General features: G+C 48.4%; 2 protein-coding genes across 4 annotated transcripts in view; one reads left to right on the top strand and one right to left on the bottom strand.

The window, feature by feature from the left end:
• The window catches only part of LOC141058710 (meckelin-like), a 30,285-nt gene extending 26,439 nt beyond the window's left edge, over positions 1-3,846 (top strand). For all 3 annotated transcript variants that reach the window (XM_073554905.1, XM_073554904.1, XM_073554906.1), the window contains 4 exons: positions 83-187; positions 1,743-1,845; positions 2,190-2,332; positions 3,316-3,846. In XM_073554905.1, coding sequence (XP_073411006.1) covers positions 83-187; positions 1,743-1,845; positions 2,190-2,332; positions 3,316-3,396 — 432 coding nt within the window. In that variant the 3' untranslated portion in view covers positions 3,397-3,846. The remainder of the gene's footprint in view (positions 1-82; positions 188-1,742; positions 1,846-2,189; positions 2,333-3,315) is intronic.
• A 1,536-nt stretch (positions 3,847-5,382) lies between these two features.
• The window catches only part of CIBAR2 (CBY1 interacting BAR domain containing 2), a 31,111-nt gene continuing 9,368 nt past the window's right edge, over positions 5,383-27,125 (bottom strand). The window contains exons 6-9 of the mRNA XM_073554908.1: positions 8,433-8,537; positions 8,094-8,207; positions 7,910-8,011; positions 5,383-6,612 (exon numbers count right to left, since the gene is read on the bottom strand). Coding sequence (XP_073411009.1) covers positions 6,487-6,612; positions 7,910-8,011; positions 8,094-8,207; positions 8,433-8,537 — 447 coding nt within the window. The 3' untranslated portion in view covers positions 5,383-6,486. The remainder of the gene's footprint in view (positions 6,613-7,909; positions 8,012-8,093; positions 8,208-8,432; positions 8,538-27,125) is intronic.

Below are 27,125 nucleotides of genomic sequence, written 5' to 3'. Positions count from 1 at the left end.
TGATGAGGGGGGGCTGGGGTGTTGTGCTTGTATGGGGGTACAGTGTTCAGGGCTCCCGATGCTGAATCTGCTCTTGTTTTAGGCTCCCAGGGGCCCAAAAGGAGGAAACGAAAAGAACCCAGTGTTACAGCAAAGGATAAAAACGTATTACACCATTAACCGCTTCCTGTCCTGCTTCCTGGAGCACGTGAGGGAATTCTTTTAAATTTCTATGTATGGTGTTAAGGAGGTCACATATTATTGGGGGGGGTCCCGGGATCTACGGTAACGCTTGGTGGACTCTGGGGTCCCGGGATCTACGGTAACGCTTGGTGGACTCTGGGGTCCCGGGATCTACGGTAACGCTTGGTGGACTCTGGGGTCCCGGGATCTACGGTAACGCTTGGGGGACTCTGGGGTCCCGGGATCTACGGTAACGCTTGGGGGACTCTGGGGTCCCGGGATCTACGGTAACGCTTGGGGGACTCTGGGGTCCCGGGATCTACGGTAACGCTTGGGGGACTCTGGGGTCCCGGGATCTACGGTAACGCTTGGGGGACTCTGGGGTCCCGGGATCTACGGTAACGCTTGGGGGACTCTGGGGTCCCGGGATCTACGGTAACGCTTGGGGGACTCTGGGGTCCCGGGATCTACGGTAACGCTTGGGGGACTCTGGGGTCCCGGGATCTACGGTAACGCTTGGGGGACTCTGGGGTCCCGGGATCTACGGTTACGCTTGGGGGACTCTGGGGTCCCGGGATCTACGGTAACGCTTGGTGGACTCTGGGGTCCCGGGATCTACGGTAACGCTTGGTGGACTCTGGGGTCCCGGGATCTACGGTAACGCTTGAGGGACTCTGGGGTCCCGGGATCTACGGTAACGCTTGGGGGACTCTGGGGTCCCGGGATCTACGGTAACGCTTGGGGGACTCTGGGGTCCCGGGATCTACGGTAACGCTTGGGGGACTCTGGGGTCCCGGGATCTACGGTAACGCTTGGGGGACTCTGGGGTCCCGGGATCTACGGTAACGCTTGGTGGACTCTGGGGTCCCGGGATCTACGGTAACGCTTGGTGAACTCTGGCGTCCCGGGATCTACGGTAACGCTTGGGGGACTCTGGGGTCGCGGGATCTACGGTAACGCTTGGTGGACTCTGGGGTCCCGGGATCTACGGTAACGCTTGGGGGACTCTGGGGTCCCGGGATCTACGGTAACGCTTGGTGAACTCTGGCGTCCCGGGATCTACGGTAACGCTTGGGGGACTCTGGGGTCCCGGGATCTACGGTAACGCTTGGTGGACTCTGGGGTCCCGGGATCTACGGTAACGCTTGGGGGACTCTGGGGTCCCGGGATCTACGGTAACGCTTGGGGGACTCTGGGGTCCCGGGATCTACGGTAACGCTTGGGGGACTCTGGGGTCCCGGGATCTACGGTAACGCTTGGGGGACTCTGGGGTCCCGGGATCTACGGTAACGCTTGGGGGACTCTGCTCAAAAAAGTGTATTTACAATTTGTTTGTTCAAGGTTTCCTAGATCTCCGCTTGCTGCGAGGAACGGAAACCTTTCTGGTTACAACCACAGGGTGAAAACTCATCCAAACCCAACATTATCATCAGCTTTGGGTTTGTTACAATGTATCTGGTGTAAACTACAGCCTGGAAGTGAGACCGAGACATTGTAACAAACCCTCTGCTGTGAGAAGTGCTAGGTCTGTGCTGTTGGGGGGGGTTGACCTTGTATTTCCCCCGTATATGATCCCGCAGGTCTACAAGGACATGGATTACTTGGTGAAGGACAAGCTGTTCCTGGAGAGTGTCCTGGACGTCGAGTTCCAGCAGCCGATCGACAAATCCATATTATATGCCGGTGAGAGGACGCTGACAACCCATGCAGCTGATACTTCATTTCCTTACAGGTTGTCACCCAGCTTTCCCAGAATCCTGAATAGTAAGTCTCGTCCTATTCAATCCATCCTCTGCTCCAAGATCCAGGAATCTGGGAAACTGCCGAGGGAAATGTCAGGCCACAACTCCCAGCATCCTGTTGGGAGTTGTAGTGTAACAGAAGTTGGCTCAGAGGTGACAAACTGCATTGAGAACAAAACACAAAGTCTCATTAACGCTCCGGACCCCCCACTTGTTTCCTTGTCTGTGCGTCGCTCCTGGATCCGCACTCCCATCATCATCCTATGTGACATCTTTCCATTGCAGATGATCGGTTCCACTTCAGCCGGACGCTCTTCTACAGTAACGAGCTGGTGCTGCTCCTCTTCGACACCCTCCTGTTCTGCGTCATCGATCTGGGGACACAGAACTTTGTGCTGGCGACGATTATCACCTTCGTGGTGCAGACGGTAAGGGTCTCGCCTGTAATCCTCAGTCTGTGCTCTAGATTTCAATATGCAAATAAAGTCCGTGGAGCCTCATTTAAGAGTCTCAAACACGGGACCAGCCCGATCTTCCTAGGATTTCACTGACTGAGCGCCTTTGATGGCTGCCGCAGTGTTTTCTTTGACTGGCCTCCCTGAGGTCAGTGATTGTTTCGTGATGCTAGATTTCAATATGGCTTCCAAGGTGATTTACCCCCCCCCCCCCCCCGATGGGCTTCACCCCGGGGGGCACACATGCACTAGACTTACTTCCTGAAGCTTCAGCTGATGAACTGCGGTTTTTGGCACGTTTTTTTTTCTTACAGGCTTCTCTGGGGAGCCTGAAAAAAAAAAAAAAGCACAATTGTTATTTTAAAAGGGTTGTCCAGGCTTAGGGTCAAGTCTGCAGTCATTCAATACGACTGCAGCCTTGTGAATCATCAGTGAGCACTGTCAGGATGCGCCAGGAGTGGGCAGTCATGTGACCACAGGTATGAGTTTTGCATTTTTCTGGCCACATGCAGACTAGACGTGTCCGGCCTCAACTAATTCATTTGTATTGAGAAAGGCCATGCAGGTCTAGTATGCAGGTGACTGCTTGTATGCAAATCATCAACTTACGGTTCTGACAGCAGACACTCTGCAGACCTGAGCCCCCCAGGCCTGGACAACCCCTGTAACATACAGAATCGCTGCACTAATCCGAGCACTTTGCTTATTATGTTGTAGACATCGGCATAACAGAACGCTGTCCGTGGGGACATGGCCTAAAATCCAGAACCCAAACTAATTCTGCCCGAGTTTTGAGATGGGGTGGGGGGCAGGTTATGGCCTGCTGGCTGAGGGGTCATCGTGATCATCACTCACCTCATTTCTCACTTCGATATCTCATTCTTCCCCAGGGGCACAAAGCTCACGCGGCCGCGATCATTAACCCCAGATTGTTGTCTTTTTCTCCAAATTTGTAGTTTGTGAAGATTTTGCGATCAGAAATTGGAAAGAAGAATTTGTCAATGCAAACAATGGTGGAGGAAAACTTCCTGATATGAGATGTGGCGTGGACGGCGGCCATCTCCAGATGCTGCAGAGAGCAGCAGCCCCTCCGATCCAAACCCCCCACATCATCATAGTTACATGCTACTGACCAACTAATGTCACCACAAATTCCCATTTCCTGATTCCTGCAGAGTAGGTGTCACCTGCAGTCCTATGTAACACCAGATAACATTGATAACTGAGTACAGCCATCACTGTTATCTGTGGTGTTACATAGGACTGTAGGTGAGATCTACTACATTATATGTACTCAGTTATTGCTGTTATCTGTGGTGTTACATAGGACTGTAGGTGAGATCTACTACATTAACTGTGAGAACTGAGTACATATAATGTAGTAGCTGTCACCTGCAGTCCTATGTATCACCAGAGATAACAGTAATAACTGAGTACAGATAATGTAGTAGATGTCACCTGCAGTCCTATGTAACACCACAGATAACCGTGATAACAGTGATGGCTGTACTCAGTTATCTGTGGTGTTACATAGGACTGTAGGTGAGATGTACTCAGTTATTGCTGTTATCTGTGGTGTTACATAGGACTGCAGGTGATATCTACTACATTATATGTACTCAGTTATTGCTGTTATCTGTGGTGTTACATAGGACTGCAGGTGATATCTACTACATTATATGTACTCAGTTATTGCTGTTATCTGTGGTGTTACATAGGACTGTAGGTGAGATCTACTACATTAACTGTGAGAACTGAGTACATATAATGTAGTAGCTGTCACCTGCAGTCCTATGTATCACCAGAGATAACAGTAATAACTGAGTACAGATAATGTAGTAGATGTCACCTGCAGTCCTATGTAACACCACAGATAACAATAATAACTGAGTACATATAATGTAGTAGATGTCACCTGCAGTCCTATGTAACACCACAGATAACAGTAATAACTGAGTACAGATAATGTAGTAGATGTCACCTGCAGTCCTATGTAACACCACAGATAACAATAATAACTGAGTACATATAATGTAGTAGATGTCACCTGCAGTCCTATGTAACACCACAGATAACAGTAATAACTGAGTACATATAATGTAGTAGATGTCACCTGTAGTCCTATGTATCACCAGAGATAACAGTAATAACTGAGTACAGATAATGTAGTAGATGTCACCTGCAGTCCTATGTATCACCAGAGATAACAGTAATAACTGAGTACAGATAATGTAGTAGATGTCACCTGCAGTCCTATGTATCACCAGAGATAACAGTAATAACTGAGTACAGATAATGTAGTAGATGTCACCTGCAGTCCTATGTAACACCACAGATAACAATAATAACTGAGTACATATAATGTAGTAGCTGTCACCTGCAGTCCTATGTAACACCACAGATAACAATAATAACTGAGTACATATAATGTAGTAGATGTCACCTGCAGTCCTATGTAACACCACAGATAACAGTAATAACTGAGTACATATAATGTAGTAGATGTCACCTGCAGTCCTATGTATCACCAGAGATAACAGTAATAACTGAGTACAGATAATGTAGTAGATGTCACCTGCAGTCCTATGTAACACCACAGATAACAATAATAACTGAGTACATATAATGTAGTAGATGTCACCTGCAGTCCTATGTAACACCACAGATAACAGTAATAACTGAGTACATATAATGTAGTAGATGTCACCTGCAGTCCTATGTATCACCAGAGATAACAGTAATAACTGAGTACAGATAATGTAGTAGATGTCACCTGCAGTCCTATGTATCACCAGAGATAACAGTAATAACTGAGTACAGATAATGTAGTAGATGTCACCTGCAGTCCTATGTAACACCACAGACACATACTGGTTTGGAGCTGATGTTTCTTTGGTTTTGGGTCAGTAAAGTTCCAGGATTCTGGAGGAGGGAGAGTGAAGCAGACGCTTTTTCTACTTTTGTAAATTTCATACAATAAATTATTTTTTCACTTCTTCATCCAATAATGAGATAAAAACGACTTCTCAGAAATGTTTTATTTCTATTTGACAAAATAAATCTTTGTACAGTTTTGCACGCGGCTGCTCCCCACCCTCCTGACACAGAGCGACGGCACCGCTCCTGCACACGGCTCCCCCGCCTCTGGCGGCAGGAAGCGATTACTTTTGCGCCATGAGACATAATTCTATCCGACTGCAGCGTCTCATTCCCAGACTAGAAAAATACACACAGAGCGACAAAGAGGAACTTCCAACATCCCTCCGAAAATAAGCATCCCTCTGATCTCCGGAGAGGCGTGCAGACAGCCCTCCGACAGGCCAGGAAACCGGAGAGCGAGGTATTCAGGGGCCGCACACGTACAGTCTGTTCACAACACCTTTATATATCAGATCTTCAAAAATTATCAGAAAATTACTCTCTACTCCAATCACATCCAAAGCTGCTGCGGAATTCTACGAAAAGTTACTATTGTGTCAGCAGATCTGAACGGACAGAAACGGACGTGACAGCCAGGAACCCTCTGGCTCTGCTTTAGCTGTGACTGGAGTAGTCTTCACCATGTCTGCTTGCTGTCAGTAAGTGTTAGACCTCTGAATGCAAGTAAGAATATGAACACTTCTCACAGCTGAGGGTGTGTTACAATGTGTCCAGTGTTGACAATCCTCTCCTGTTGGATACATTCACTGTGCACCATATTAGCACCGAGACCCCCTGTGGTTCTGATAAACCAAAGACCACCCTAGGATACAACTACAAGGCAGCTGGGTTACGGACCCTATGAAAACCGCTTCAATTACAGGCGTCAGTCTGGAAACCAGAGGACGGGACTCATTGTAACAAACACTCAGCTGTGAAATGGCTGCAGGATTTAGAAAGTTGTTAATGGTCAGTCACTGACCGCAAGCAGAGATCTAGGAAGATGGTGAAGACTTCAGAACATGAAGAATTTCCTTCTGGGATCCGCCTGATCGATCTCCATTTGGACTGGAGCGGTTTTTGTGCAGCGCCGCAGCTCCTGATATCTGCCAGTGATTGCACCAGTGTCCACCATGATGTTGGCATCGCTCCTGCCCGATGGTCTGATGGCGCCAGCGTTAATCCGGGCAGCAGCGCCATCACTCCGCTTACTTCCGCACTTTAGAATAATACTGTTTCCTGCGCTCCCTGTAGTCGTCATCATCCTCAGATTCCTCATCACTATCATCCTCATCATCCACAGGCTGCTGTCGCTTCACGGTGCTCGCCAGGCTCTGCAAGAGAGGTCGCAGGATGATCACAGCTGTAAAACTACAACTCCCATTATTGTCCTGATTGCTGCAGTTACTTTCTAGATCCGCTTTCTTTATCTGGGCTCTAGTCACATCCAAAGCTGCATCCAGAATTCTGCTGGTTTCCAGAGAGCAGCGGCATCTGGCTGCTCAGATTGCATCGGTGACATGTCTGATCGGAGAATGTGCAGATACCGTGATGCATTTTTTTAAACAGCCAGTGGGATTTTTTTTTTAATGCAGCTCTGGCTGTGAGTGGAGTAGAAGACAACATACCTTGTTACTCTTCTACATTCTCTAAATAATGAAGGAAAAAAGAGGAACATTTGTGTATAGAAACTGCAGAGGGTTTCAATGGTTTGTGCAGTCAGCCGCCATAGTGACAAGTCTGCATCGGAGCTGAATACCCAAAACGAGACAATTATTTGTATTGGAGGAAAAAGATAAAACTGGAGGCGTCTAATTAGAGTTTACGATGACATAGAAAAGCTGCTGAGAATAAGCAAAGTGCCCCCAGCAGACCCTGGAGCCGCCTCCCTGCTCCGCACAATCATACAAGCCGCCAGTGCAGCGGCAGAGGAGGATGACAGCGACTCTGTAATTTCCATGCATCCGCTGATCTCCGGCCCTCAGCGTGTAAGCAGTAATTACACCCAGCGGGCGGCCGCTTCCAGACCAGCGAATCTGCCGCCGTCCTGCGTCTTTGTCTTGCCTCTCGCGGCTTCACGCTGCGCACCGCCAATTCTCGGTTGCACGTTTTTTAATTTCCTGAAACCCTTCTCACTTACCGGCGCGGTGATTCATGTGAGCGCCGATCGTGCCGAGAGGATTATTACCTTCCTTAGGGGAAAAGTCAGGAAATGTCGGCACTTTATTTTTTTAACCCTTCAATAAACTGCCACTTGGAGTAAACCAGATCCTCCAAAATGAGTTACAGAAAAGCCAGGTGACAACCCGTGCCGAAACTGCAGATGGACGCAATAAGCGTTGTCATCCCTCTTTTCAAGGCTCCTGCATGTCACAGCAGCATCACTTCATGGCCTGCACTGTAGGAGCTGTACTGGTGCCCATGGTGGTTCCAGAACAAAGAAGTTTTGTCTTTCAGGGGTCTAGGAAAGCTGTGTGCCACCCTTGAGCCTGTATCATGTGGCAATTATAGTCACCCGGGCTTTCCCAGGTTCCTACACGGCTTAGTGTTGGCCTATTTTTACATCCCCAATAGCCCACATTGCTGCTGCCACCCAACTTTCCCAGGAACAGATATTTGCCCCCATCTCACCATGCTGCTCGTGTGCCACGTGGTGTTGGAGGAGATGTTGGTGGCGGGGACAGGTCGAGCGTCCTGGGTCCCGGTGTTTATATGAATCTTTGACCGAAAATCCTGAAAACCAAATGAATAGATTAATATCCACCATCCTGAGACGCGTGGGAACCCTCATCATCCGCGGCCGACTGTCCGTTACCTCCATGTCTCTCTCCAGGTCACAGTCCTGCAGTCCGTGGAAGGCGCTGGTATAAACCTCCAGCGCTCGGGCGTGAAATATCATCTCCACAGTCAGGAAATCGGAAAAGATTTTCTAGATGAAAGAAAAGTTTTCAATGTTTCCTAAAATAATTAAATCCCCCGTGTCCTCGGCCGAAGGAGACCCCCATAACCCCAGCAGATATGCTGCACTGGTTTTCGTGTCAGTCAGCACTGCCGAGCTGAGGTTCAATTCATCAAGCTCTAAAGGAAGGTCATTACAAAGCGCTGATCGTTTCCCTTAGAAACAATCAGCAGTTCCGCGCCTCCCGGTCGTTACCTGCAGGTCTTTGATTTTCTGATGCTGAAAGTTATCGATCACCTCCTCCAGCTGCTGGGTGGTGCGCGCCGCGTCCACGGAGGCTTTCTGCACACTGGACTCTGCCTGAAAAGAGAAGTAAAGGGTGGGTGGACGGTAAGGGTATGTTTCCACGGACCGGATTAGCTGTAGATTGAACGCCGCGTACAGCTACAGCGTTCAATCCGCAGTGTTCAGATGTTAAGGCATAGTGGAGGGGATTTTATCAAATCTCGTCTCCACTATGCGTGCAAACACGCATCCGGCGGCCCTACATTTCCGGACACGCGGCATGTGTTTCTAGACCGCAGCACAGACCTATGTATAGGGTGCGGCAATTCTGGATGTGTTCAATAAACACATCACCGTGCGTACAGAAGGGGGCAGCACTTTGGGCAGAGCGGGGTTTCCGCTCCGTCCAAAGCGCCGACAATCCAGACCATGGAGACTTTCCCTAAAAGTACGACTGACCGACACCCGAGGGACTGCAGACCCGGCGGGGCCAAGGAGATGCCCAGGCCGCGCCGGCCGCATATACACAGTTACTGCATCATATACAGGAGATGCCCGGGTCACGCCGGCCACACGTATACCATTACCGTATACAGAGGAGACGCCCAGGCCGCACATACACCATTACCGCATATACAGGAGATGCCCGGGTCACGCCGGCCACACATATACCATTACAGCATATACAGGAGACGCCCGGGTCACGCCGGCCACACGTATACCATTACCGTATACAGAGGAGACGCCCAGGCAGCACATACACCATTACCGCATATATAGAACACATCAGGGCCACGCCGGCCGCACATACACCATTACCGTATATACAGGAGACGCCCAGGTCACGCCGGCCGCACACATATACCATTACCGCATATAGAGGAGACGCCTGGGTCAAGCCGGCCGCACATACACCATTACCGTATACAGAGGAGACGCCCAGGTCACGCCGGCAGCACATACACCATTACCGCATATATAGAACACATCAGGGCCATGCCGGCCGCACATACACCATTACCGTATACAGAGGTGACGCCCAGGCAGCACATACACCATTACCGCATATATAGAACACATCAGGGCCATGCCGGCCGCACATACACCATTACCGTATATACAGGAGACGCCCAGGTCACGCCGGCCGCACACATATACTATTACCGCATATAGAGGAGACGCCTGGGTCAAGCCGGCCACACATACACCATTACCGTATACAGAGGAGACGCCCAGGCAGCACATACACCATTACCGCATATATAGAACACATCAGGGCCATGCCGGCCGCACATACACCATTACCGTATATACAGGAGACGCCCAGGTCACGCCGGCCGCACACATATACCATTACCGCATATAGAGGAGACGCCTGGGTCAAGCCGGCCGCACATACACCATTACCGTATACAGAGGAGACGCCCAGGTCACGCCGGTAGCACATACACCATTACCGCATATATAGAACACATCAGGGCCATGCCGGCCGCACATACACCATTACCGTATATACAGGAGACGCCTAGGTCACGCCGGCCGCACACATATACCATTACCGCATAAAGAGGAGACGCCTGGGTCAAGCCGGCCACACATACACCATTACTGTATACAGAGGAGACGCCCAGGCAGCACATACACCATTACCGCATATATAGAACACATCAGGGCCATGCCGGCCGCACATACACCATTACCGTATATACAGGAGACGCCCAAGTCACGCCGGCCGCACACATATACCATTACCGCATATAGAGGAGACGCCTGGGTCAAGCCGGCCACACATACACCATTACCGTATACAGAGGAGACGCCCAGGTCACACATACACCATTACCGCATATACAGGAGACACCCGGGTCACGCCGGCCACACATACACCATTACCGCATATACAGAAGATGCCCGGGCCACACATACACCATTACCGCATATACAGGAGACACCCGGGTCACGCCGGCCACACATACACCATTACCGCATATACAGAAGATGCCCGGGCCACACATACACCATTACCGCATATACAGGAGACACCCGGGTCACGCCGGCCACACATATACCATTACCGCATATAGAGGAGACGCCCAGGCCACACATACACCATTACTGCATATACAGAACACATCAGGGCCAAGCCGGCCACACATACACCATTACTGCATATACAGGAGACGCCCAGGTCACGCCGGCCGCACACATATGCCATTACCGCATATAGAGGAGACGCCTGGGTCAAGCCGGCCACACATACACCATTACCGCATATATAGAACACATCAGGGCCATGCCGGCCGCACATACATCATTACCGCATATACAGGAGACACCCGGGTCACGCCGACCGCACATACCATTACCGCATATACAGGAGATGCCTGGGTCACGCCGGTCGCACATATACCATTACTGTATACATAGGGGACGCCCAGGCCGCACATACACCATTACCGCATATATAGAAGACATCAGGGCCACGCCGGCCACACATACACCATTACCACATATACAGGAGATGCCCGGGTCACGCCGGCCGCACATATACCATTACCACATATATAGAACACATCAGGGCCATGCCGGCTGCACATACATCATTACCGCATATACAGGAGACACCCGGGTCACGCCGACCGCACATACCATTACCGCATATAGAGGAGATGCCTGGGTCACGCCGGTCGCACATATACCATTACTGTATACATAGGGGACGCCCAGGCCACACATTCACCATTACCGCATATATAGAAGACATCAGGGCCACGCCGGCCACACATACACCATTACCGCATATACAGGAGACGCCCGGGTCACGCCGGCCGCACATATACCATTACCGCATATACAGGAGACGCCCGGGTCACGCCGGCCACACATATACCATTACCGTATACACTGGAGACGCCCAGGCCACACATACACCATTACCGCATATATAGAAGACATCAGGGTCACGCCGGCCACACATACACCATTACCGCATATACAGGAGATGCCCAGGTCACGCCGGCCGCACACATATACCATTACCGCATATAGAGGAGACGCCTGGGTCAAGCCGGCCACACATACACCATTACTGCATATACAGGAGACGCCTGGGTCACACATACACCATTACCGCATATACAGGAGAAGCCCAGGTCACGCCGGCCACACATATACCATTACCGTATACACAGGAGATGCCCAGGCCACACATACACCATTACCACATATATAGAAGACATCAGGGTCATGCCGGCCACACATACACCATTACCGCATATACAGGAGATGCCCGGGTCACGCCAGTCACACATATGCCATTACCGTATACACAGGAGACGCCCGGGTCACGCCGGCCACACATACACCATTACCGCATATATAGAAGACATCAGGGTCACCCTGGCCGCACATATACCATTATCGCATATACAGGAGACGCCCGGGTCACGCCGGCCACTCATATACCATTACCGTATACAGAAGAGATGCCCAGGCCACACATACACCATTACCGCATATATAGAAGACATCAGGGTCACGCCGGCCGCACATATACCATTATGGCATATACAGGAGACGCCCGGGTCACGCCGGCCACTCATATACCATTACCGTATACAAAGGAGATGCCCAGGCCACACATACACCATTACCGCATATATAGAAGACATCAGGGTCACACCGGCCACACATATACTATTACCGCATATACAGGAGACGCTCGGGTCACGCCGGCCACTCATATACCATTACCGTATACACAGGAGACACCCAGGCAACACATACACCATTACTGCATACAGTCATATGTAAAAGTTTGGGCACCCCTATTAATATTAACCTTTTTTCTTTATAACAATTTTGGTTTTTGCAACAGGTATTTCAGTTTCATATATCTAATAACTGATGGACTCAGTTATATTTCTGGATTCAAATGAGGTTTATTGTACTAACAGAAAATGTGCAATCTGCATTTAAGCAAAATTTGACCGGTGCAAAAGTATGGGCACCCTTTTCATTTTCTTGATTTGAACACTCCTAACTACTTTTTACTGACTTCCTGAAGCACTAAATTGGTTTTGTAACCTCATTGAGCTTTGAACTTCATAGCCAGGTGTATCAAATCATGAGAAAAGGTATTTAAAGTGGCCACTTGCAAGTAGTTCTCCTATTTGATTCTCCTATGAAGAGTGGCATCATGGGCTCCTCAAAACAACTCTCAAATGATCTGAAAACAAAGATTATTCAACATAGCTTTTCAGGGGAAGGATACAAAAAGTTGTCTCTGAGATTTAACCTGTCAGTTTCCACTGTGAGAACATAGTAAGGAATTGGAAGAACACAGGTACAGTTCTTGTTAAGCCCAGAAGTGGCAGGCCAAGAAAAATATCAGAAAGGCAGAGAAGAAGAATGGTGAGAACAGTCAAGGACAATCCACAGACCACCTCCAAAGACCGGCAGCATCATCTTGCTGCAGATGGTGTCACTGTGCATCGGTCAACAATACAGCGCACTTTGCACCAGGAGAAGCTGTATGGGAGAGTGATGCGAAAGAAGCTGTTTCTGCAAGCACGCCACAAACAGAGTCGTCTGAGGTATACAAAAGCACATTTGGACAAGCCAGTTAAATTTTGGAAGAAGGTCCTGTGAACTGATGAAACAAAGATTGAGTTGTTTGGTCATACAAAAAGGCGTTATGCATGCGCTGTATTGTTGACCGATGCACAGTGACACCATCTGCAGCAAGATGATGCTGCAGGTCTTTGGAGGTGGTCTGTGGATTGTCCTTGACTGTGCGCACCATTCTTCTTCTCTGCCTTTCTGATATTTTTCTTGGCCTGCCACTTATGGGCTTAACAAGAACTGTACCTGTGTTCTTCCATTTCCTTACTATGTTCCTCACAGTGGAAACTGACAGGTTAAATCTCTGAGACAACTTTTTGTATCCTTCCCCTGAAAAGCTATGTTGAATAATCTTTGTTTTCAGATCATTTGAGAGTTGTTTTGAGGAGCCAATGATGCCACTCTTCATAGGAGAATCAAATAGGAGAACTACTTGCAAGTGGCCACCTTAAATACCTTTTCTCATGATTTGATACACCTGGCTATGAAGTTCAAAGCTCAATGAGGTTACAAAACCAATTTAGTGCTTCAGGAAGTCAGTAAAAAGTAGTTAGGAGTGTTCAAATCAAGAAAATGATAAGGGTGCCCATACTTTTGCACCGGTCAAATTTTGTTTAAATGCAGATTGAACATTTTCTGTTAGTACAATAAACCTCATTTGAATCCAGAAATATAACTGAGTCCATCAGTTATTAGATATATGAAACTGAAATACCTGTTGCAAAAACCAAAATTGTTATAAAGAAAAAAGGTTAATATTAATAGGGGTGCCCAAACTTTTACATATGACTGTATATAGAAGACATCAGGGTCACGCCGGCCACACATACACCATTACCGCATCTAGAGGAGACGCCCGGGTCACGCCGGTCACACATCTGAGAATCTCTCTCAGGCAAAACTAACAGGTCAAGGAAATTCTTATCCTCTCTTGCTGACAACTTTATCTTCCAAAAGGTAAGGGAGAAAACAAGGGGAACTGCTACCTTGGATCTAATCCTTATAAACAGGGAGGAAATGGTTGAGGAGGTAAAAGTGGCTGGAACCCTAGGAGGTAGCGACCATGCTATTTTAGAATTTTGGATAACTAGAGGCGGAAGACCTGTGAAGACTCAGACGTCAAGGTTAGATTTCAGAAAGGCAGATTTTAAGGGATTCAGAAAGATAATTGGAGGGATCCAATGGCTGGATATCCTTAAAGACAAAAATGTCCAGGAAGGATGGGAAATCTTGAAAAATGAAATTCTCAAAGCACAGTTGTTAACAATTCCGAAAAGAGGGAAGAATAGGAAGCATTTAAGGAAACCAGGATGGATGAACACAGAACTTAAGCACATGCTAAAAAGGAAGAAAAAATGTTTATAAAATGGAAAGAGGGAGGCATATCTAAAGAAGAATATAATGCTGTCTGCAGAACCTGCAGGGCACAAATCAGATTAGTAAAGCTGAAAATGAATTGAGGCTTGCAAGAGATGTCAAAAGCAATAATAAAGGATTTTGGGGATATATCAAAAGTAAAAGAAAAGTCAAAGATGCTATAGGATTTTTACAGGATGAAAATGATGAAATGGTAAGACAGGATGTTGAGAAGGGCGAACTTTTAAATTCCTATTTTGCATCTGTTTTCTCTCAGAAAGGAAATGTAACATCAACTGTTATTCACTGTCCTATTAAGGGAATAGAAGAATCCAGGATATCTATAAACAGAAAGATAGTGAGGAAACACTTAGCTAACCTAAATGAATTCAAGTCTCCAGGTCCAGATGAATTACACCCCAGAGTACTGAAGGAGATAGCAGAAGAAATTTTTGAACCCCTCTCCATAATCTTTGAAAATTCTTGGAGAACAGGAGAAGTGCCAGAAGACTGGAGAAGAGCAAATGTTGTTCCTATCTTCAAAAAGGGGAAGAAGGTGGACCCAGGCAACTATAGGCCGGTGAGTCTGACTTCTATACCAGGAAAGATCTTTGAACAAATTATTAAACAACATGTATGTCAATACCTGGATAAGAATGAAGTGATTAAACAGAGTCAGCATGGGTTTGTAACTAATAAGTCATGTCAGACTAACTTAATTTCCTTCTATGACGGAATCACTGATTGGGTGGATCAGGGAAATGCTGTAGATATAGTATATCTTGACTTCAGCAAAGCATTTGACAAAGTCTCTCATACAATCCTTATTGAAAAAATGACTAAGTATGGAATGGACAAGGCAACTGTTAGGTGGATTCATAACTGGCTTAGTGATCGGACCCAAAGAGTGGTCGTAAATGGCTGCACATCCAGTTGGAAGAATGTCTCAAGTGGGGTACCACAGGGCTCTGTCCTGGGCCCTGTATTGTTCAACATCTTTATCAACGATTTAGATGAAGGAATTGAGGGTAAACTGATTAAATTTGCTGATGACACAAAGCTAGGAGGGATAGCTAATACTAGAGAAGAGAGAGAGAGGATTCAAAAAGATTTAAATAAACTGGAGAAGTGGGCAGCAACTAACAGAACGGTTTTTAACAGGGAGAAATGCAAAGTACTACATCTGGGCAATAAAAATGAAAAATGCATATACAGAATGGGAGGAATAGAGCTAAGCAACAGCACATGTGAAAAAGACTTGGGTATACTAATAGATCACAGACTGAATATGAGTCAACAGTGTGATGCAGCAGCAAAAAAGCAAATGCAATTCTAGGATGCATTAACAGAAGCATACAGTCTAGATCACGTGAAGTCATTATTTCCCTCTACTCCTCTTTGGTCAGACCTCATCTGGAATATTGTGTCCAGTTTTGGGCACCACATTTTAAAAAAGACATCAACAAACTGGAGCAAGTTCAGAAAAGAGCGACCAGAATGGTGACCTGTCTGCAAACCCTGTCTTATGAGGAAAGGTTGCAGGATTTGGGAATGTTTAGTTTGCAAAAGAGAAGACTGAGAGGAGACTTAATAGCTGTCTACAAATATCTAAAGGGCTGTCACATTGTAGAAGGATCAACTTTATTCTCATTTGCACAAGGAAAGACTAGAAGCAATGGGATGAAACTGAATGGGAGGAGACACAGATTAGATATTAGAAAAAACTTTTTGACAGTTAGAGTAATCAATGAGTGGAACAGGCTGCCACGAGAAGTGGTGAGTTCTCCTTCAATGGAAGTTTTCAAATAGAGGCTGGACAGACATCTGACTGGGATGATTTAGCGAATCCTGCTTTGAGCAGGGGGTTGGACCAGATGGCCCAGGAGGTCCCTTCCAACTCTACGATTCTATGATTCTATATACCATTACCGTATACACAGGAGACGCCAAGGCCACACATACACCAGTACTGAATATATAGAAGACATCAGGGTCACGCCGGTCACACATATACCATTACCGCATAAACAGGAGACGCCCAGGTCAAGCCGGCTACACATATGCTATTATTACTGCATATAAAGGAGACGCCCGGGTGACGCCGGCCACACATATACCATTACCGTATACACAGGAGACGCCCAGGCCACACATACACCATTACCGCATATACAGGAGACGCCCGGGTCACGCTGGCCACTCATATACCATTACTGCATATACAGGAGACACCCGGGTCACGCCGGCCACACATATACCATTACCGCATATACAAAAGAGGCCAGGGCCACACATACACCATTACCGCATATAAAGGAGATGCCCGGGCCACACATACACCATTACCGTATGTATACACAGGAGACGCCTGGGTCACGCCAGCCACACATACACCATTACTGCATATACAGGAGATGCCCGTTTAACACATACACCATTACCGCATATACAGGAGATGCCCGGGTAACACATACACCATTACCGTATACACAGGAGACGCCCGGGTCACGCCGGCCGCACATACACCATTACCGCATATACAGAAGATGCCCGGGTAACACATACACCATTACCGTATACACAGGAGACGCCCGGGTCACGCCGGCCGCACATACACCATTACCGCATATACAGGAGATGCCCGGGTAACACATACACCATTACCGCATATACAGGAGATGCCCGGGCCGCACATACACCATTACCGTATACACAGGAGACACCCGGGTCACGCCGGCCGCAAATACACCATTACCGCATATACAGAATATGCCCGGGCCGCACATACACCATTACCGCATATACAGAAGACGCCCGGGCCACACATACACCATTACCGCATATACAGGAGATGCCCGGGCCACACATACACCATTACCGCATATACAGGAGATGCCCGGGCCGCACATACACCATTACCGCATATACAGGAGATGCCCGGGTAACACATACACCATTACCGTATACACAGGAGACGCCCGGGTCATGCCGGCCGCACATACACCATTACCGCATATACAGAAGACGCCCGGGCCACACATACACCATTACCGCATATACAGGAGATGCCCGGGTAACACATACACCATTACCGCATATACAGGAGATGCCCGGGCCGCACATACACCATTACCGCATATACAGGAGATGCCTGGGTAACACATACACCATTACCGTATACACAGGAGACGCCCGGGTCACGCCGGCCGCACATACACCATTACCGCATATACAGAAGATGCCCGGGCCACACATACACCATTACTGCATATACAGGAGATGCCCGTGTAACACATACACCATTACCGCATATACAGGAGATGCCCGGGCCGCACATACACCATTACCGCATATACAGGAGATGCCCGGGTAACACATACACCATTACCGTATACACAGGAGACGCCCGGGTCACGCCGGCCGCACATACACCATTACCGCATATACAGAAGATGCCCGGGCCACACATACACCATTACCGCATATACAGGAGATGCCCGGGTAACACATACACCATTACCGCATATACAAGAGATGCCCGGGCCGCACATACACCATTACCGTATACACAGGAGACACCCGGGTCACGCCGGCCGCACATACACCATTACCGCATATACAGAATATGCCCGGGCCGCACATACACCAATACCGCATATACAGAAGACGCCCGGGCCACACATACACCATTACCGCATATACAGGAGATGCCCGGGCCACACATACACCATTACCTGTTGTGAGTTCATTTTCCCCTTCGTCACTGAGGTCTGGTGAACTCCCTATTCTGGTAAAGGAAGGTAACGAGCCTGATTATCAGGCACCTGAGCCTAATGATGATGACTGGCTGAGTGGAGTCACGGACTGGATATAAGGCTGCCGACGCCTTTCTGCCCTGCGGGTGATTTCTCTGTGGACTTCTAGGAAACCAGTCTGATTCCTGCTCCTCTAAAGCTAAGTTTTCTTCTTTTCCTTTTAGCATTTGTGTTTTGTTTTTGTTTGCCTTGCTTTTCTGGATTCTGCCATTCCCTGCTGTCGTGAGCTGATTCTCCTTTTGCCGGTTGCTCTGTCTTCAGAATATTCCTGAGTACTGACATAGTCTTTTTGAAGCCTAGCGTCTTCAGGGCCTTTTTCACTGTCAGTCTGTTGGCTCTTATTTTCATAGGGTTTTTCACGGATTGCAGACAGCAGCCTTCCTGTCCTTTCCTATCTAGTTAGCTTGGGTCCCGTCTTTGCTCAGTCTATCTTTCTGTCTGTGTTGTGTTCTTTCTTCTTGCTTCACCATCATGTGGGGGGCTGCCTTTTGCTTTGGGGTCTGCTCTAGGGCAGTTTAGATTTCCCTTTCTGTCTTTAGGCTATTTAATTCTCCGGCTGTGATCGAGGGGTCTAGGGCATCGTAGGAACCCCCCACGGCTACTGCTAGTTGTGTTGATAGGTTCAAGGGTCTGCAATCCGATAACTGCCAACCTCTCTGGATTCAGGACTTAGCTAGCATTTCTGTTTTTGCCTCCTACGGTGACTCAATCATAACAATTACCGTATGTACACAGAGGAGACGCCTGGGTCACGCCGGCCACACATACACCATTACCGCATATACAGAAGATGCCCGGGACACACATATACCATTACCGCATATACAGAAGAGGCCAGGGCCACACATACACCATTACCGCATATACAGGAGATGCCCGGGCCACACATACACCATTACCGTATCTACACACAGGAGACGCCTGGGTCACACCGGCCACACATACACGATTACCGCATATACAGAAGATGCCCGGGCCACACATATACCATTACCGCATATACAGAAGAGGCCAGGGCCACACATACACCATTACCGCATATGCAGGAGATGCTCAGGCCACACATACACCATTACTGTATGTACACACAGGAGACGCCTGGGTCACGCCGGCCACACATACACCATTACCGCATATACAGGAGACGCCCGGGTCACGCCGGCCACACATACACCATTACCGCATATACAGAAGACACCCGGGCCACACATACACCATTACTGCATATACAGGAGATGCCCGGGCCACACATACACCATTACCGCATATACAGAAGACGCCCGGGCCAGACATACACCATTACAGCATATAAGGAAGACGCCCTGGTCATGCCGGCCACACATACATCATTACCGAATATACAGGAGATGCCCGGGCCGCCCATACACCATTACCGCATATACAGGAGATGCCGGGCCACACATACAACATTACCGCATATACAGAAGACGCCTGGGCCACACATACACCATTACCGCATATACAGGAGATGCCCAGGCCGCACATACACCATTACCGCATATACAGGAGACGCCCGGGTCACACCGGCCGCACATACACCATTACAGCATATACAGGAGACGCAAGGGTCACGCCGGCCACACATACACCATTACCATATACACAGGAGACGCCTGGGCTGCACACACACCGTTACTGCATATACAGGAGACGCCTGGGACACGCCGGCCGCACATACACCATTACCGTATACACAGGAGATGCCTGGGCCGCACATACACCATTACCGTATACACAGAAGACGCCTGTGCTGCACATACACCGTTACCGCATATACAGGAGACGCCTGGGCCATGCCGGCCGCACATACACCATTACCGCATATACAGAAGACGCCCGGGTCACGCCGGCCACACATACACCATTACCGCATATACAGGAGACGACCGAGCCGCCTATGCACCATTACCGCATATACAGAAGACGCCCAGGCCACACATACACCATTACGGCATATACAGAAGACGCCCTGGTCACGCCGGCCACACATACACCATTACCGCATATACAAGAGATGCCTGGGCCGCCCATACACCATTACCGCATATACAGGAGATGCCGGGCCACACATACACCATTACCGCATATACAGAAGACGCCCGCATCACGTCGGCCGCATATACACCATTACCGTATACATAGGAGACGCCCGGGCCGCACATACACCATTACCGCATATACAGGAGATACCCGGGCCGCACATACACCATTGCCGCATATACAGGAGACGCCCGGGTCACACCGGCCGCACATATACCATTACAGCATATACCGGAGACGCAAGGGTCACGCCGGCCACACATATACCATTACCGTATACACAGGAGACACCTGGGCCACACCGGCAGCACATACACCATTACCGTATACACAGAAGACGCCTCGGCTGCACATACACCGTTAACGCATATACAGGAGACGCTCGGGTCACGCCGGCCACACATACACCATTACCGCATATACAGGGGACGCCCTGGTCACGCCGGCCACACATACACCATTACCGTATACACAGTAGATGCCTGGGCCGCACATACACCATTACCGTATACACAGGAGATGCCTGGGCTGCACACACACCGTTACCGCATATACAGGAGACGCCTGGGTCATGCCGGCCGCACATACACCATTACCGCATATACAGGGGACGCCCGGGTCACGCCGGCCACACATACACCATTACCGCATATACAGAAGACGCCCGGATCACGCCGGCCACACATACACCATTACCGCATATACAGAAGACGCCCGGATCACGCCGGCCACACATACACCATTACCGCATATACAGAAGACGCCTGGGCCACGCCGACCACACATACACCATTACCGCATATACAGAAGACGCCCGGGTCACGCCGGCCGCACATACACCATTACCGTATACACAGGAGACGCCCGGGCGCACATACACCATTACCGCATATACAGAAGACGCCCGGGTCACGCCGGCCGCATATACACCATTACCGTATACACAGAAGACGCCTGGGCTGCACATACACCGTTACCGCATATACAGGAGATGCCTGGGCCATGCCGGTCGCACATATACCATTACTGCATATACACAGGAGACGCCCAGGCTACACATACACCATTACCGCATACACAGGGGACGCCCGAGTCACGCCGGCCACACATACATCATTACCGCGTATACAGAAGACGCTCAGGACACACATACATCATTATCGCATATACAGGAGACGCCTGGGCCATGCCGGCCGCACATAATAATAATAATAATAATAATAATAATAATCATCTTTATTTTTATATAGCGCTAACATATTCCGCAGCGCTTTACAGTTTGCACACATCATCATCACTGTCCCTGATGGGGCTCACAATCTGAATTCCCTATCAGTATATGTCTTTGGAATGTGGGAGGAAACCGGAGTACCCGGAGGAAACCCACGCAAACACGGGGAGAACATACAAACTCCTTGCAGATGTGGTCCTTGGTGGGATTCGAACCCAGGACCCCAGCGCTGCAAGGCTGCAGTGCTAACCACTGAGCCACCGTGCTGCCCCTACCATTACCGCATATACAGGAGACGCCCGGGTCACGCCGACCACACATATACCATTACCACATATACAGGAGATGCCTGGGCCGCACATACACCATTACCTCATATACAGAAGACGCCCGAGTCACGCCGGCCGCACATACACCATTACCGTATACACAGGAGATGCCCGGGTCACGCCGGCCACACATACACCATTACCGTATACACAGGAGACGCCCGGGTCACGCCGGCCACACATACACCATTACCGTATACACAGGAGACGCCCGGGTCACGCCGGCCACACATACACCATTACCGTATACACAGGAGACGCCCGGGTCACGCCGGCCACACATACATCATTACCGTATACACAGGAGACGCCCAGGTCACGCCGGCCACACATAAACCATTACCGTATACACAGGAGACGCCCGGGTCACGCTGACCACACATATACCATTACCGTATACACAGGAGACGCCCGGGTCACGCCGGCCACACATACACCATTACCGTATACACAGGAGACGCCCGGGTCACGCCGGCCACACATACATCATTACCGTATACACAGGAGACGCCCAGGTCACGCCGGCCACACATAAACCATTACCGTATACACAGGAGACGCCCGGGTCACGCTGACCACACATATACCATTACCGTATACACAGGAGATGCCCGGGTCACGCCGGCCACACATACACCATTACCGTATACACAGGAGACGCCCGGGTCACGCCGGCCACACATACATCATTACCGTATACACAGGAGACGCCCAGGTCACGCCGGCCACACATATACCATTACCGTATACACAGGAGACGCCCGGGTCACGCTGACCACACATATACCATTACCGTATACACAGGAGACGCCCAGGTCACGCCGGCCACACATATACCATTACCGTATACACAGGAGACGCCCGGGTCACGCTGACCACACATATACCATTACCGTATACACAGGAGACGCCCGGGTCACGCCGGCCACACATACACCATTACCGTATACACAGGAGATGCCCGGGTCACGCCGGCCACACATACATCATTACCGTATACACAGGAGACGCCCGGGTCACGCCGGCCACACATACACCATTACCGCATATACAGAAGACGCCTGGGCCACACATACACCATTACCACATATACAGAAGACGCCCGGGTCACGCCGGCCGCACACCATACAGCAGGTTATACCGGCTGTACATATATAATTATATACAGGAGATACCCAGGTTATACCGGCTGTACATATATAATTATATACAGGAGATGCCCAGGTTATACCGGCTGTACATATATAATTATATACAGGAGATGCCCAGGTTATACCGGCTGTACATATATAATTATATACAGGAGATGCCCAGGTTACACCGGCTGTACATATATAATTATATACAGGAGATGCCCAGGTTATACCGGCTGTATATATATAATTATATACAGGAGATGCCCAGGTTATACCGGCTGTACATATATAATTATATACAGCAGATGCCCAGGTTATACCGGCTGTACATATATAATTATATACAGCGGATGCCCAGGTTATACCGGCTGCACATATATAATTATATACAGGAGATGCCCAGGTTATACCGGCTGTACATATATAATTATATACTGGAGATGTCCAGGTTATACCGGCTGTACATATATAATTATATACAGGGGATGCCCAGGTTATACCGGCTGCACATATATAATTATATACAGGAGATGCCCAGGTTATACCGGCTGCACATATATAATTATATACAGGAGATGCCCGGGTTATACCGGCTGTAGATATATAATTATATACAGGAGTTGCTCAGGTTACACCGGCTGTACATATATAATTATATACAGGAGTTGCTCAGGTTACACCGGCTGTACATATATAATTATATACAGGAGATGCCCAGGTTATACCGGCTGTACATATATAATTATATACAGGAGATACCCAGGTTATACCAGCTGTACATATATAATTATATACAGGAGTTGCTCAGGTTACACCGGCTGTACATATATAATTATATACAGGAGATGCCCAGGTTATACCGGCTGTACATATATAATTATATACAGGAGATGCCCAGGTTATACCGGCTGTACATATATAATTATATACAGGAGATGCCCAGGTTATACCGGCTGCACATATATAATTATATACAGGAGATGCCCAGGTTATACCAGCTGTACATATATAATTATATACAGGAGATGCCCAGGTTATACCGGCTGTACATATATAATTATATACAGGAGATGCCCAGGTTATATCTGCTGTACATATATAATTATATACAGGAGATGCCCAGGTTATACCGGCTGTACATATATAATTATATACAGGAGATGCCCAGGTTATACCGGCTGTACATATATAATTATATACAGGAGATGCCCAGGTTATACCGGCTGTACATATATAATTATATACAGGAGATGCCCAGGTTATACCGGCTGTACATATATAATTATATACAGGAGATGCCCAGGTTATACCGGCTGTACATATATAATTATATACAGGAGATGCCCAGGTTATACCGGCTGTACATATATAATTATATACAGGGGATGCCCAGGTTATACCGGCTGCACATATATAATTATATACAGGAGATGCCCGGGTTATACCGGCTGTAGATATATAATTATATACAGGAGTTGCTCAGGTTACACCGGCTGTACATATATAAATTATATGCAGGACATACCCAGGTTATACCGGCTGTACATACATTATTATATACAGGACATACCCAGGTTATACCAGCATGCCTCGGTTCACTAAATATGAGATTATAAGGTAAGAGATGGTGATGACCGCCGGCGCCATGGTGTAAATCTCTGGTGTTCTTGTCTCATGAATTATTGGAGAAGTGATGTAGATAAGAATATGAGAATCTGGAGCAGCGCTGTTAATGCAGCCGTGTACGTGTGATACAATTACACAGATCCTGTTTGTTCCAAGGGAATAACAATTTTTTTTTCTCTCATTTCTAAATGCTGTGAATGTAAGGTGACCCGGAAAATATCCTGCAGATACTAAAATCTGACCATCAGGACCACTGATCCATGGACGGGGGGAGATACCACAGGCTGGAGGCAGCGTTATGTCCATTTTTAGTTTACTCCAATGTATAAAAAGAAAAATGAAGAACACTACAAGTCTCGTACGGGAGTTGTATAGTTACATGCTATAGGCCTGGCCTTACTCTGGTTCTATGTCTAATGCTTTATGTTGTTACATTTTGATACCATTTTCTTGATCACTGCCTGGAATGAGGACAGCTTTGCAGGTAATGCCCACTGAGCTCTGAACCTGCAGCTCCACAAGCAGCACATCAGAGAACGCAGGTCCCCAGAGTACAAGCAGCAAAAACTGGTATCCGTGTCATGTCTGTGTAAGACAGGAGGAGTAAAATGCGAGAGTGCAGAGCTGAGAGGGGGAAGATTTACAGGTAACACCCACAGAGAGCTGAGCCTGCAGCAACAAAGCAGCATGTCAGAGAATTGTGGTCCTCAAAGCAACAATGAAATCCCAACCATGTCTGTAGGAACGAAACAGGGGGAGCCCTCAACATGCAGCTCCTCATGCAGGTCCTCAGAGAATCCAGGCCGAAGCAGTAGGATATGAGCTAAAGCCACGGGCATAGCTACAGGGGAACAGAGAAAACACCCACCGAGCTCTGAACCTGCAGCTCTACCAGAAGCATTTTGGAGAATACAGATCCGCAGAGTTAAACCGGTGCTCATCATGTCTGTATGAGATAAGAGGAAGGAAGGGGAGAGGTGGACACAGACTCCTGTGGATCTGCTCATTCTCACAGCCAGGTAACACCCACCGAGCTCTGAACCTGCAGCTCCACAAGCAGCATGGCAAAGGCAGTAAAAACAACAGCAGCAATGTAGCAATCAGGCAAAGTACAGCACCAAACCTCGGACTGACAGCTGCAGGCCAAATGAGCATTTTCACAGCTTCCTTTATGTAACATTTCTGGATGGTGTCAATGCCGCCATATTGTTTCTCTTTACTTTAAGTGCAATAGTGAGAAGCTGCGAAAGTGATGACTGAGGGGGTCTAACACCTACGTCAGAGTCCTCCAAGCTGCGGCTAGACTGCAGCTCCTAAGGCCGAGAGTGGCGGTCACATCACTGATAGAGTCAACTTGTCCTCCCCGTATGTACAACACTGACAGAATGTGTCAGCTGGAGCAAGTCATCCTGTACAGGTGCAATAACCTGCGGACTGTCTGCAGTGCCCCCCTCGCCGACTGTCTGCAGCACCCCTCAGGGGCCTTCAGGACACCAGGTCAGGATTGGTAGGTGGCGCAGGTTACCTTGTTTTGGACGTCATTGGAAGACTGAAAAGCAACAAAAAGGACATAAAGATGAATGTGCATACTATGAATTTACACTGTATAGGCCCTAAAATCATGGACTGAGCTGTAAGGAGTGACTGCCGCCTGTAGGTGGCGGTGCGGTGTTTTCGAGGAGTGGCTCACAACAACCAATCAAACACTAGAACCCTGACAGCTGAAATCCAATTGGATGCTTTAGATGACACCCACACTACTTTCTCTGCACTAGTTTTAGTACCGGAGGTTGGCGGAACCTCGCGCCTCGCTGGAATCACTTGCAGGACGACAGTTTACGGGTTTCTTATTTCTGCTCTGTGTTCTATTAGCGGATGTTCGAAAAATCAGGGCAGGATTTGAGCGTATACATGTGCTCCAATATCGTTACATTCCTTCCTCTAGAGCGCATCTGTTTATGTACTGTCCCTTTAAAGGAAGTTTATATTCTGGTTACAGCTGTAAAGTGTCTGATAATAGCCGGGAAATTAAATGTGACTCATGGCAGCGAGGATCCCTGTACTGGGGTGAAGCATCGGCACACTGGCCGATAGTGGAAATGTAACAAGCTGGAGATTAGGAGCCAGCGATAATTTACTATTATTATCTGGTAATTCTCACTCGTTTGGTCTCATGTTCCAGCGGCAGCGAGGTCAACGCCAAGAAAGAAACCCCATTATCTACCGGGAATTCATCCGAAATAAACCGCCATTCTGTGTGTGCTGTAAAACGGAGAGAAGGGGGCTAAGCTCACCTTATACCGGCTGTACATGTGCAATTATATACAGGAGACGCCCAGGTTATACCGGCTGTACATGTGCAATTATATACAGGAGATGCCCAGGTTATACCAGCTGTACATGTGCAATTATATACAGGAGACGCCCAGGTTATACCGGCTGTATATATATATAATTATATACAGGAGATGCCCAGGTTATACCGG

The sequence above is a fragment of the Dendrobates tinctorius genome, unplaced genomic scaffold, assembly GCF_039654945.1.
Source record: "Dendrobates tinctorius isolate UK_male_01 unplaced genomic scaffold, ASM3965494v1 ptg000214l, whole genome shotgun sequence".
In the NCBI taxonomy this organism is placed as follows: Eukaryota; Metazoa; Chordata; class Amphibia; order Anura; family Dendrobatidae; genus Dendrobates; species Dendrobates tinctorius.
Note: the sequence above shows the minus strand (reverse complement) of the source record. Positions and strands in the feature narration are given on the sequence as shown.